This window comes from Podarcis raffonei, chromosome 12 (assembly GCF_027172205.1).
Source record: "Podarcis raffonei isolate rPodRaf1 chromosome 12, rPodRaf1.pri, whole genome shotgun sequence".
Taxonomy (NCBI): Eukaryota; Metazoa; Chordata; class Lepidosauria; order Squamata; family Lacertidae; genus Podarcis; species Podarcis raffonei.
In genome coordinates, this window is record NC_070613.1 from 8,700,886 (window position 1) to 8,714,748 (window position 13,863).

At 43.7% G+C, this 13,863-nt stretch overlaps 1 protein-coding gene across 3 annotated transcripts in view; it reads left to right on the forward strand.

Annotated features, from left to right (window-relative positions):
• The first annotated feature begins 369 nt into the window (after positions 1 to 369).
• The window catches only part of DLEC1 (DLEC1 cilia and flagella associated protein), a 48,059-nt gene continuing 34,565 nt past the window's right edge, over positions 370 to 13,863 (forward strand). For all 3 annotated transcript variants that reach the window (XM_053409507.1, XM_053409508.1, XM_053409509.1), the window contains exons 1-11: positions 370 to 498; positions 1,999 to 2,139; positions 4,262 to 4,418; positions 5,366 to 5,476; positions 6,881 to 7,080; positions 8,507 to 8,730; positions 9,679 to 9,760; positions 10,462 to 10,549; positions 12,104 to 12,277; positions 12,694 to 12,830; positions 12,950 to 13,042. In XM_053409507.1, coding sequence (XP_053265482.1) covers positions 436 to 498; positions 1,999 to 2,139; positions 4,262 to 4,418; positions 5,366 to 5,476; positions 6,881 to 7,080; positions 8,507 to 8,730; positions 9,679 to 9,760; positions 10,462 to 10,549; positions 12,104 to 12,277; positions 12,694 to 12,830; positions 12,950 to 13,042 — 1,470 coding nt within the window. In that variant the 5' untranslated portion in view covers positions 370 to 435. The remainder of the gene's footprint in view (positions 499 to 1,998; positions 2,140 to 4,261; positions 4,419 to 5,365; positions 5,477 to 6,880; positions 7,081 to 8,506; positions 8,731 to 9,678; positions 9,761 to 10,461; positions 10,550 to 12,103; positions 12,278 to 12,693; positions 12,831 to 12,949; positions 13,043 to 13,863) is intronic.

The following is a 13,863-nucleotide window of genomic DNA, read 5'->3' on the forward strand; positions in this document are numbered from 1 at the left end:
AGGCTCATAGCAGCGGCTTATTCTTTCCCTTCTCGCCGCCCACCCTCTGCTTCTCAGTCTAAAATGAAAATAAAAAGCGCACAGCCCTGTGCGCATTCACCTAGGGGAGGAAGCCCCCTAGATCAGATCCGGGCTGAGTAATCATTGCAAAGCTCTGGGCTGAACCCTTTAAGATAAAACCGCGGAGGGCGGTGCAGCGGAGAGACGAAAGGCACTCTGCGCATGCTCAGAGGCAGTCTTGCTGCAGCGAAGCAGAACAAAGGGGGACTCCGGGAGAGAACGTTGGGGACCTTGCTCGGCCACGCCCCTCTCTGGGTGGGAGGGGGAGGAGGAAGAGGCGGAAGTGAGGCCGGAAGCCGCCGTTGCTAAGGGCCGAGGGAAGCGGGCCCTTAGCAACGGGGCGAAGCTTCGCCGGGAGGGAGCGGCGGAGGCGCCATGGCTCGCCAGAGCCCCGAGCCCTCCATGGGCAGGCACAGGCCGGCCTCGGAGCTGACTCAGGTGAGGGAAGCGAACCCTCCCGGAGTCGTGGGTTCGAGACCCCTCGTTGGGTCCGGCATTGCAGGGGGGCTCGGCTGGATGACCCTCGGGGTCCCTTCAGAGCCCCTTCGACAAAACTCGCGCGTCATAGGCTAGAGCTTCTCTGCGCATGTGCAGAGAGCCCTGCATTCTCATATCTGAGGAGTTTGGTTTTTTGGAGGGCGGGGAGGAAGTTTCGACTGCGAGCGCTTGCATGGGAGGGAAAGGTGTGCAGAGGCTTCTCTGAGCATGTGCAGAGCGCCTTTCTTTCTCGCTCTCACCCACAGCGCCGCTGATGTTTGGGGTTTTTTTTTTAATTAAGATTTTTTTTTGATACAAGAAAAAAGAAAAAAAAAACACAAAGACCAAATTACACACAGGAATAACTATAGACACATAATTTTCTTAAACAATATAACATATATTGGTCTTAACACTAAAGACCCAACCTCCCGTCTATTCCATATTTCAATTTCATGATACTTATTGCCAATACACACTTTTATCATAATTCAACTTATTCTTAATATATCTAATTTCGTATATCTACCTTGCAGCTATTACTGAAGTTCCTGGTGTTTGGTTTTTGAAGGGAGCTTCGCATGCAATTCCGACTCCTTCTCTGAGCGCGTGCAGAGTGCCTTTCTTTCTCGCTCTCACCCACAGCATATCCAAAATTTGATTTTGAGGGTGGAGTGGAAAACGTTCCTTATATGCATGTTTACTCGGCTGCATAGGCATGTATTTAAAAGGTTGCGCCTGGACACACATGCATACACACAGACTAGAGCTTCTCTGAGGATGTGCAGAGTGCCTTTCCTTCCGTAACACAGCCGAGATTTAATTTTGAGGGTGGGGAAGGGTTATCCCGTGTGCTTTTTTATTCTGGTGTATTTGCATGTGAAAAGACTTGTGTAAACCAAAATGTATTCAATCTGAAAATCATTACTGCCACCTGCTTTCCAGAGTAAAGAATGTTAGCAGAGTACTTTGGGAGCTGCTTTGGTTTGCAGCAGATTTTGATATGAAGCTTTATGTTTTATGTATTGCATGTTTTTTTAAAAAAAAATAAATTGTACACCGCTTTGTTTTTATTTGTTTTTTTAAATGAAGTGGTTTACACATATACCTAAATAAACTTTTTCATTCTGTCCAGCATTTTTTTTAAATTCCACGTTGACCCTGAACAGTTATTTTTAGCTGAATCTCAACTTTTTATGGAAGTTTGCTATACATCCTGTTTATCAAGGTGATGGGTCATCATTGCAGACTGTGGTATTGTTTGGCCTTCGGGTTAAGCTTTTCTGAGTCAGCCGCTGTTATGGTGATGAGATAAAGTCTTTAGTAATTATTTCCCCATTTTTACGACATTTTATTTAAATGCCTAGTCCTCCTCACTCTGCGACCCTTCTGAAATGTTCTCAAAATCACATCCAGTCTCCAAAGCTTTAAAAAAAAAATCTTAATTTTCTTCCTCTGTAGGACATTTCCCATCTGCTGGCAAGTGTCTTTAAGCAAATGTATACTTCAGAGTTCATAGCAGCAAACACAGTGGAAAATATGATCAAATCCCGTGGAGGAGACAATTCCCACCATGAGCAGTTTGTGAAAGAGTTGCAAAAGGTAATCTCTCCATTCAGTCCTGTAGACTCAGTGCTATGATTTGAATCAGAAAAATGGGTTGTTTTGTGCCTGTTCAAAATGGAAGTACAGTGGTACCTCGGATTAAGTACTTAATTCGTTCTGGAGGTCCGTACTTAACCTGAAACTGTACTTAACCTGAAGCACCACTTTAGCTAATGGGGCCTCCTGCTGCCACCGGAGCACGATTTCTGTTCTCATCCTGAAGCAAAGTTCTTAACCTGAAGCACTATTTCTGGGTTAGCGGAGTATGTAACCTGAAGCGTCTGTAACCCGAGGTAACACTGTATCTCGAAGAAATATATATATAGAGAGAGAGAGAGAGACCAATATTATTTATTACTTTCATCACACCTGACCTACCTTATCTTGTGAAGATAAAATGGAGAGGAATCATGTACTCTGACTGGAACTCCTTGCAAGAAAGGCTGGATATAAAAGTGATAAACAAAAGCCTCACTCAGCCACAAAGCAAGGCTCTTTCCCAGCCCTAGCTGCAGATGCCGGGGACTGAACCAGTGAATTCTGCAAGCAAAGATGCTCTGCCGCTGAGCTATGGTGGCAGAATGGGTCTTTAGCTGGCAGCAAAAACTCAGTAAGAGTCAGACGTGCCTTGGAAGGGAACTCATATACCAGGGTTGGAAACAGGACATGTTTGAGTTTGCTCTGAGCATGTCGTCATCAGCAAAGGGCACTCGCTGCCTCTTGAAATGAAGCCTCAGTCTATTCCTTTCATTTCATCTATTGAATTTCTATGCCACAAGGAGGCTTACAAACAATAAAGGACAACGTACATCACAGCATAAATCATACAGAGTAATTAACAAATCACTAGTAATACAACCACCTTCTATAAAACACTATTAACAAAACAACTTAAAAAATAAGCTAAACAGCACGGCTACGACAAAAGTCATAACCACAAAGTGTTACAGCACTTATAATCCACAAAAACAATACAGTGGTACCTCTGTTTACGAAGGCTTTGGGTTACGCACACTTCGGGTTACGAACTACGCTAACCCAGAAGTAGCTGCTCCTGGTTGCGAACTTTGCCCTGGGATGCAAACAGAAATTGCACGCTGAGGCCCCATTAGCGAAAATGTGCCTCAGGGTAAGAATGGTTTCAGCTTAAGAACGGACCTCCGGAATGAATTAAGTTTGTAACCAGAGGTACCCTGTATTAACAAACAAACCAGAGGTCACATCATTAACAAACTAACAACTGAAAACAAACCTAGCAACGCTGTGGAACTCACACACATATACTCCAACCCCCATGACTCTTAAATTTCCCCTCAGCTCATCAAAAAGACACACATAATAATGCTTTTGGCAACAACTCCATTCTGAAGGCTCCTAGGGCTGGAGGGTGGGGCAAGCAGGCGGAAAAGGCCATTGCCTAGTTGTCTGCACAAAGTCTCGTTCCCCTCACAGTCTATAGCTATCATGTTCTTTCATGGATCTATCCTCCATTTTAAAAAGCTGTTGAAGCTAGTGGCTGTGAGATCATCTTGTGGCAATAAGTTCCACAGGTTAAATGTTTGGTGCATAGCACTTATTTCTGTTTGCTCTCAGTCTGTTTCCTGGTTAGTGTGATTGAAAAGGGCCTGAATGCTAGTAATGTCTAGTAATGAAAGAGTAATGTCTTGCGATTCCCTCTTTCCACTTTGATCATAATTTAACAAGCCTCATTTAAAAAAGAAGAAGAAATAACAAGCCTCTACACATGCACACACTCAGTAATCTTTTCTTCTTCAGACTGGCTGTTGGTGCAGACTTACATGAACATTGCAAAGCTCTTCCCACCCACCCACTGCCGCCAATTTTGTAAAACAGGTTTTGTGTCTATTTCCTCCATCAAGGCAAATTACAATTGAGCGCTATAAAAAAATGCTTTGATTGCTTTACAGATGCCTCTGAGAACCTGTTGAAGGTTTATGCCCACCTTCTGCAGTTCTCCAAACATTTTGGACTACAGTTCCCATCAGGCTGTGCTGGCTGAGGTTGATGGGAGCTGTAGCTCGATACATCTGTAGTGCCACTGGGCAGAGGAAGGCTGCTTTACCTTAGTAAATCAGCAATTATCTGGTTGCCACATCAGGTCCACAAGGAATATAATGGTCGGCTGACGGAAGCAGACATGCTAGAAAGGCACATCATCCAGGCAAGGGCCCGAGCCGCAGCGGAAGAGGAAAGGATCGTGAACTTATGTCAAATGGAGGTTCCAGAGAACTACTCTCATATTAAAATGCCACCAGGTGAGGGAAGTGACAGTTTGAGATCTTCTGGGGAGACCTTGGTCCTGCCACCTTCACAGGCATCTCTGGTGAGAGCACAAGAGAAAGCCTTCTTGATGACTGTTTCTGGTTGTAGAAATTCCTTGCCTGGGAGGCTAGGCTGGACCCTTCTTGGCTTTGCATTCTCCAGAAAGCAAAGACATTTCTTTGTCTCTGGCAGGCCTTTGGCCACTAACTGGCTGTTGTGGCAGGGACTTCTAAGGGTCAGGGGTTGTGTGCTTTTAGAATCATAGAATTGTAGAGTTGGAAGGGACACCGGGGTCATCCAGTCCAACCCCCTGAAATGTAGGAATCTCAACTAGAGCATCCGTGACAGATGGCCATCCAACCTCTGCTTCAAAACCTCCAGTGGTTTTAAGTATTTTCAGTGCTATTTTTAATAGGATTGCTTACTTGTGTTTTTTAAAAATATTTGTATTTATTGCGTTTTTTGTTGTGTCTGTTTTAGTTTGTGCTGTGAGCCACTTTGTGTCCTGCACTGCATAAAGAGATGGGAATATGAAATCAATCATTATGCAGCCTCCTATTTTATGTCGATAGGCAAAGGGAAAATCTTCCTTCTGGTTCACAGGGAAAGGGTTAATTTAATTCAGCAAAGTTACGGATTTGAGACACATTTAGATTGCAGCATTACAAACTACTTATTTGACCCAAAATAGCGCTAGGGGGATTTTCAAGTTAATGATTTTAATTTTCAAGTTAATGATTTTAACTTTTAACCATTTTAAGTGTTGAACAATCTGCATTTCTGAATATTTATGTATTAATGTCTTCCTGGACTGATAGTCCTTTTGTGTGTGTGTTTGTGTGAGTTATATTGAAATGGTCACTGTAAACGATAAACAACTGTCTGATGGACTGCTGTCTTTTCTCTAAAATTAACCTCTCTTTAAATGTGCATGCCATAGTGAGATCTACCTTCAGATGGTGTGTGGATAGCAAGCTTCTTAAAGACCATAATTTAATCTGCCCTGAAGATTATATCACGGACCCAGAAATAATTTCCCGAGCACCTAAAGGTAAGCTTTCCAAGCGAGGCTAAAACAGCTTGCCAATAATATGATTTAGGAATCACATGAAATAACTACACCGTTTGAGATTTCTGTTTGTACTCCCCTGTTCCCTCCAAGCATCACAGAGTGACTTGTGTGAAGTTACCCCTCTCAAGTTATATTATAGTAGCCTATATCCATTTTATAGCTGTTTTACTACTGTTGCCCAAAGAATCCTGGGAATTGTAGTTTGCTGAGGGTGTTGATAATTCTTAGGAATCTCAACCTCCGCTCATTGAGTTTTCAAATTTCCCTGAGGAGAGAGGCTGTTCTATGCCTGTGACGGAGAGCAAGCTAGATAGGTAAATCCTAGATAATAGAATCGTAGAGTTGGAAGAGACCACGAGGCTCATGTAGTCTAACCCCCTGCAATGCAGGAATCTTCTGTCCATTCATGATCCTGAGATTATTTTGCCCAATGTGAGACTTGAACCCACAACCCTGAGTGGTGCCGCCTTGCTGCAAAGCTTTAGCTGTAACCTATCTATATCTATCTGAACGTATCTATATATTTATCTACACTCAGGGTAAATATTGGGCCAGAGAGGAGAGAAATGGCCAGGTTCAAAACCCTTTTTTCCCCTTAAGAAGAATGTGCTCAAATTTTTATTTGTATTTTTTAACCTTCTAGGTGCTTGATGGGGCATGCTGACAAAGACAAGGGGAAATGCATGCTCTGTGTCCTTATTTATTAATTAAAGTATTCCCTGCCTTTTTATCCAAAAATTAGACCCTCAAGGCAAGTCATAACCATTATAAAACAACAGTGAGTGGGCTAAGATGAAAAGCCCAAGAATGAACAGCTGCAGTAATAATAAACAGGCTGAACACCATGCTGACAGGCACATCTAGATTATAATGGTTTTCAGCTGCTGCCGAGAGACACAAAGAGAAGGAATCATCAGGTTTGCAACAGAGAGTTCTGAGGCTTAGATGCCACCACCAAGAAGGCCCCATCAAGACTCTCTCTAAATATTGTGGGCAGGTACATATGACTGGAGATGGCCTTTTAGGTATCTAAGCTGCAAATGTAGTGTTGGCTGCTTTTAAAACTTTTGGGTTTTTTAAGGGAGCATTCAGCTCCCCACCCAAAGAAGCAAAAATTAAGAAATAAGAAGGGTCACAAAATAGTACACAGGTACTAGTTTAGTATGTCCTATGCAATATTTATTTGGCTGCCCTGCAGGAAGCCAGAACTGGCCATTTGGAGAGCAATCACATTTTACAAGTCTGAGCTAGCCCTCTTTGTGGTGAAAAATGAAGAGGCATGACCTGGAAGGGTCTTCCAAATCACAGTGGAATTTGCAAGAAAAAGATTGACCAGACCACTGCCTCTTTTCAGTGCTTTCAGACCTTCCCTTTTAATTGCAGATTCATCGGAGCCTGGCTACTTGCAAGAGATACTTAGCTTCAAGCAGCGTATTTCTAACAAACCGAATTCTCCTGGAGTTGGGGAAAGCCAGCGTGTTAACAAGATTCTGGAAAATCTACCAGAAGTATCATTATCCAGCATTACGTTTGAGTCTTCACCTTCTGCTATTCCGGATAAATTGAGGAAAACACTTTCTAAGGTATCTGTATGTATTTCATTGCCTTATTGCACATGTAGACAAGCTGAAAACCGCACCCTCATTTTTGTATCTCTCCCCCTCCCACCGCTAAAAGCTCCTTAAACAGCCCCATTCTTCCATCCTGTCAGAGGGCCTTCTGTCCTGTTTGTTTCTTCCTTATTTGCCTTGACTTTTAATAGTGTTTCCACCTGCCATTTTCTATCTAGTTTCATTTTATTTGAATTTTGGGTATACATCAGTTTATTTGTATGCTGGCTTTTCATAGTTGAAACTGTGCTCATGGCAGCTTACAACATGAAAAAATTACATAATTGCAAACATAACAAAAGTAGTCATGAACAATAAATTAAACATCAAAAAGTACACAACCAAATTGAAACAATTTCCACACACATCACAATAAGGTCTGAAATAAAGATTTTAATAAAATGTCAATAACTGCAACAACTGCCCCCCTAAACAGTACCCCAGCCTAGGAGTCTGTTCAGAAGCCTCAGCTTCTGCAGCTGGAGTCAGTCCTGGCCTCGCCCTCCTAGGCCAGGTGGGAAAAGGCCTGTAAGGCAAGTAGCAGGTCTTCCAGGACTCAGTCAAGATTTTCTCTAGCCTCAGCTTTTGTAGCTGGAGTAAAGGTGTGTAGCCAGTGAGGCAAGGGTCTCTTTCTTTTAATATTGCAACTATAACAGATATTTGTAGCAGGAAATGCAAATTCTGTAACCATAAGGGGCATAGTTCTGCTAATTAGATAAATATGTGTATAAGTTATATAATCTAAACAATTGTTTACTTTAAAAAAAAAAACTCCAACCATTTTGATTTGGGATGTTAAGTGGTTGTGAACTGTCCTAAGATCTATATGGATACATTGCGGTATACAAATTTAAATAATAATAATAATGGTCCCTGATTAAATGGATAGTAGAACTGATGCATGTAATGGAATATATATAGAATGTTTAGAAGCAATAGGTTTATAAGATTTATAAGAACCGGAGTGATCAGTCAGGGAGAGAAGGTTCTGGGATTCAAAGATCCAACCGGCTGAACTCGAGCCCTATCCAACCCCAACTACGAACTGTGGAACTTGATCCTAGTCATGTCTTCACAATATGTCCCATTCAGTTATGTGGATTGAAGAGTACTCATAGGATTACAGCTTTTACCAGAAACTTCCTGTCCGTTCCATTTCCATGTCTTTCTTGGCATTCATGAGCACCAGAGACTTGTTCTGTTGGGTGTAAACTTATAAAGCAAAAGTAGTGATCTTCCTCTTTCCGACAGAGAATGCTGTGCTGCCCTCTGCAAAATGAGGTCAGCATATATGTTGTGATTTGGGGTGTTTATGATCAGTCTTAATGAATGTGAGCGAATCCATCATAAACCTGTATCTGAAAGTGGGTTTTTTCTTTTCCATCATGCCTGCTGCCAGAAGAAGGATCGTCCCTCGCAAAAATCAGCTTGGAAGAATGACATGTCCCGACCCCAAAGACAAAAAGACCGCGCTTACCTCCAGAGGCTGGAGGACCGCCACAACTTCCTGAAGAACCCACGCTTTTTCCCGCCTAACTCTCTTTGTGGTGGCAAATCCTTGATCTTGCCTCAGAAGAAGGTGCAGCGAATGATCGCAGGAAAGAAAAGGATCACGGTGGAAAGGTAACTGTGCTTTTCCTTTCAGAACAGATAAAAACAAATCAAAGCATTCCCAACAGCGATAATTATACTGAGCATTTACATCACCTTTTCAAGCATTCAAAGCCATCGCCTTCATTCCCCCTACAACTCTTAAACAGTTCTGGTAATGTCAGGTAATGTTATCGTCATTGTGTTGCAGGTGGAGTCTTGGGGGGATAATAGCATCTGCTCTGAGGGCTGAGTTTGCAGTTGAGGGCCAAACTGAATGTGATGCACAACACAGGCCTACTGTGGAAAATGACACCTGTGTGCCTGCCTCACTTTTACTTTGCCTTCCATTATGTAGAGTAGAATTTTATCTGTGCCCATGTGTCAAGGGCTGCTGGGAAGGGCCGTAGCCAGTGCTTTTTTTCAGCTGGAGTGCACCAGAGCACAGTTCCTACACCTCTAAGGTGGGTGCCATTGTGGGCTGGAGCTTATTGCCTTTGCATACTTCTGAGAAGCCCAAAACAAACATTTCAAGACAAAACTGAAACTGGCCAATGTATGCAAGTCTCCATATTTTCTTTTTTTAAAGATCTATGACTTCAACTAGCTCCTAGCTGCGATGGCTCAAGCTATGGGGTGGAGTCAATTCGTATTTCCTTTTCTTCAATCCGTCTCCATGTCATGGCAGCGGGCTTTAAGGTTTCAAGCCAGGCTTCTACAGTTACATGTGTCTGCATTTATTTCACCTGCACCAGAACCAGGGGTGACCCCCCCCCTAAACCAACTAAGGAGATAGTTTGCTGTAGTTTTTAACACCTTCGTGGACAGTGAGTACAGCTGTTGTCGAACCAGCATCTGTTCTGGGTGTGATGGAAAGGACTTTGCAGCGCCATGCCTCTCAAAGAAAAGGAATTGGCGCCACCTGCTATTTGCAGGCTGTAATCACTCCCTGGTTTTTCTTATTGTCTCATTTCATTTCAGCGATTCCCAGTCTGTGCCTGTCTTTCTAGCAAACCCACCAGCTGTTGTGTTTTCTTATTATGAAGTTGGGCAGGTTTATGAGGTAAGAGCTTCTTGCTGTGCAGGACATGAGTTTTGCTCTGCAGAAGTGTTAATTCTCTCTCTCTCTCCCCCGCCCACCCCCAGTCTCTGTTATTTCCTTTGCCTCTTAAGGCTCTGCGTGTAACTCTTCCCACTCTTGTATGTTGGAACCTCAATAATAAGCTATCATTTTCTATTAAACATTTCATAAAATGTGGAACCTGCAACAAAATGTTGCAGTGTGGAGTTTGGAATTCCAGCCACTCTGTTCTGTTCACCCTTTCCTCCAGGTATCCCCCCCCACCTCCCAGAAACCGTTAGTCAACATTGAGTGGAAACTGAGCACACTTAGTAGTCATGGCGTTGTTGTTTGGTCCTTCCTCCCATAATCTTTTTCTTTCTAAAGTGTGTATGTACTTCTGCAACCTTTGGGTTACCCCACACCTGCTGATACTTTGCATCTTGTGCGGGGGATGATGCCGTTTTTACCATATCAGGAACATCACTTACAGCCCAAACTCTGGAAATAGTGGGAACAATTCTTTGTTGATTGAATAATGCCCAGTTCCACTACGTTTAGGAAAACCTTCAGGGGCAGGTTGTTACAATTACTATTATTTATTCATTTTATTGCCTGGAATAATAATATCATTTCCAAAGGCTAGAAATGCCTCACAGGATGTATATATGCTGCCATATTTTTTGACCTTTCTCTCTTTGCAGATGACCGTAGAGTTACAGAACATGACTTCAACGTCTCAGTGTCTTAGAATAATTCCTCCAGCTACCGATGCCTTTTCCATTGGGCTGGGTGAGGTTCAGGGATGCAAGTTTACTTGCTGGTTGCTTTTCTGCAGAAATTGGCACTTTTAAAATGCCTCCTGATGGCTAGAAATTTTCTTCATTTCCTGAAAGAACAGGAAAACACTTGTCCTGAGAATTGCAAATGTTGCGTGAGCCATGCTGCTGATCCCCATATTTTAAATTATTCACAGACATAATTTGGCTGTCCTTTGGACAAGCTCAAGACATCCAGGTCCCACTTTGAGAGGCTCATTATCAGAAATATCAGTTATCCAAGTACAAAGAATTACACCCAAACTTCGCTACAGGAATGGCTAATTCAGATATCCAAACAGCCAGAGTTTGACCACTACTTCCTTACTTGTTTGTGTTTTGCTGGTCGGTTGCAGCAAAAATCATGGAGGAAAGTCAGATAAATCACTTGTTAGTGGGACATGGGTGGCACTGTGGTTTAAACCACTGAGCCTCTTGGGCTTGCCAATCAGAAGGTCAGCGGTCCGAATCCCCGTGATGGGGTGAGCTCCTGTTGCTCTGTCCCAGCTCCTGCCAACCTAGCAGTTTGAAAGCATGCCAGTGTGAGTAGATAAATAGGTACTGCTCCGGTGGGAAGGTAAACGGCATTTCCATGCGCTCTGGCACTTGTCACAGTCCTCCGTGTGCCAGTAGCGGTTTAGTCATGCTGGCCACATGACCCAGAAAACTAACTGTGGACAAACACCGGCTGCCTCGGCCTGAAAGCAAGATGAGCGTTGCAGCCCCATAGTCGCCGTTGACTGGACTTAACCGTCCAGGGGTCCTTTACCATTGCCTTTTTAAATCACTTGTTCCTTTGTTTGGTTTTTGCTGAGTGGCTGCAGCAGTTTCAAGCAGAAAGCAGGGAGGGAGGGAGAACAGGCAATTATGAGTGAGAAATGCTCCCATCGGAAATAATGGAAACCACCAGCTCATTATGCAAATGTTTGCCTAATAAACAATTTCCTGGGAGCATTCAGAAAGCAGGACCTGCATGTAGGCGCCAAAGCAGTGCTGGTTGCCAAATTCCTATGAAAATCTTACGATGGAAGTGTAATCTTAAAGTTGCAAACCTAGGAGAAAACAGTTGAGTGGATCTTTATTCCCAATGAACATGTGTATAATCAGGCAGTTCAGGAGCTGAGGAGGACCTGGATTGGAATGCTCCAGGGGTGAGGATGATAGAATTAATGACAATTTAAATGGAGAGGCATAGAAATAGGCATTGTGAGTGCAGGAGGACAAGATAGCAATTCAGAGAGGCCAAAGCACTGCGGGTCAAAATGCAATTTGTTCTGGTTTTTTGTTTTAACCTCTGGGTGCATATCACTCCTCTCCTGGTTTCTCATTTGTAGTGAATTTAGACCGGTTGCTCAGTGGGGCAGCAACCTGTCCTCTAGTACTCTCAAAAGTGCCTTTGCACATTGCTGGCACTATCTTATTATCAACAACAACGTGCTCAGGGCAGAATTCTTTTGTAACCTGCTTGCGGCACCAGATGCATCTGTGATAACGAATTTTTCAAAGGCTGCCCGTGCTCCTTCTCTAGGACACTTTCCAGGCGAAGGAGGACTCGTCGCCCCCGGAATGAGTTGCTACTACGTGGTCCAGTTTATTCCAGAATACCTGTCAGATTACAAGGATTACATACTAGTAGAGTCACAAACAACCTACCCGCTGCTGGTCCCTTTGGAAGGCCGAAGGCCACCTCCCATCTTAACGTGTGAGTTTTCTTTTTTCTAAAAAAGCACTGACTATTTGTGGGGCAAGTATGTGAGCTTCTGGGACGTTCTTAGGATGTCATAGGTCCATCTCGTTCAGCCTCGCGTTTCTCAGCAGCCGATGCTGTGGAGTGGAAGCTGGAAAACAATGGAATTGGGAGCATAGAAAGGTGTCTATTGCTGTATCAGACCGTTGGTCCTTCTAGCTCCTTTCTCGGATGAAGGGTGGTATATAAATTTAATGGAGAAGGAGAAGAAGAATTTCACACCATGCCAACTGCAGAACACAGTGAACCCCCATCCCCAACTACTACCTCTAGACATAATAGAATGTATTGTCCTGGATTGAGAGTGCTTTTTTTTTTAAGCTCCTTTCCTGCTCTTGCTTCCCCCGCTCCCTTTTCTTCTTTTATTTTAGTGCCTCACATTTTGGACTGCGGGCCTTGCCTTGTGGGCGGAGTGAAATTTACAGAATTCCTGTGCAAAAATGAAGGGTCCAGCATTGGGAAGTTCTGCATAATGCCAAAGCATATCTGGCCACCTCCTCACTTCCGGGTAAGTAAGAATAGGAAGTCCCGCCCCCACTGCCATGCCCTCAATCCCATCTGGAACGTTCGGTTGCGGCACAGATTGCATACAGCCATGCAGTGACCATTCTCTTTTCTTATACGAAGGCCGTTGCCACTTTAGGTTACGTCGAGCAAGAGCCGTTCGGGATCAGACCTGCTGTTTTTGAGCTAGCTCCAGGCCAGTCTACGTTAATTGAGGTCAGTTGTTGGTGCTCTAGCTCACATTTCAAGCATACACTCAAAATAGATGCACAGTTATTAGGAAATCCGAAGCCGGATTCAGCGGGTGGTTCATTCATTTGAGAAAAAATGAAAGCAGGGGTGGCAACATAATGCCCTCCAGATGTTGCGGGACTCTAGCTCCTGTTGTTTTCTTCCCTCTCGTGACCTTTTCTGTGGTGGCCCCCAAATACTGGCGCTCCCTTCTCTATGACAGATTCCCAGCCCCAGCATTGGGGATGATCAGAAAACACACAAAGGCAGACTTCAGACTTGGGATTCTGCAATGATTGCTTGCTTTCTGCATGTGATTGTATCAGTGATTGCTGTGTTTTCTAGTTTTTACTGTGCTGTAACCTGCCCTAGGATCTTTAGTGATGGGCTGGTAACAAATATGCCAACTAAATAAATCATTCTTTCCCATGGGCCTTGCTTGCTGGGCCTGATGATCCCTCACCTGAACAGCCCCACATGGACTACCTCTGATACATAAGATTGGGTTGTTATGACACTGAGGACAGATTTAGAATGATATGGCGATCAGAGTCAGTGTTTCGCTTGTGATGTGAATCTGTCTTCTCCACTGAGCTTGAAGACAGATGTAACATTAAAAAGAGGTGTTTGTTGCTGCTTGTTCCTGTATACAGTGGTACCTTGGTTCTTGAACTTAAGCCGTTTCGGGAGTCCGTTCGACTCCCGAAACGGTTCAAAAACCAAGGTGCGGCTTTGGACGTTCAGCTTCCAAAAAACGTTCGCAAACTGGAACACTCAATTCCAGGTTTGCAGCATTCAGGAGCCCA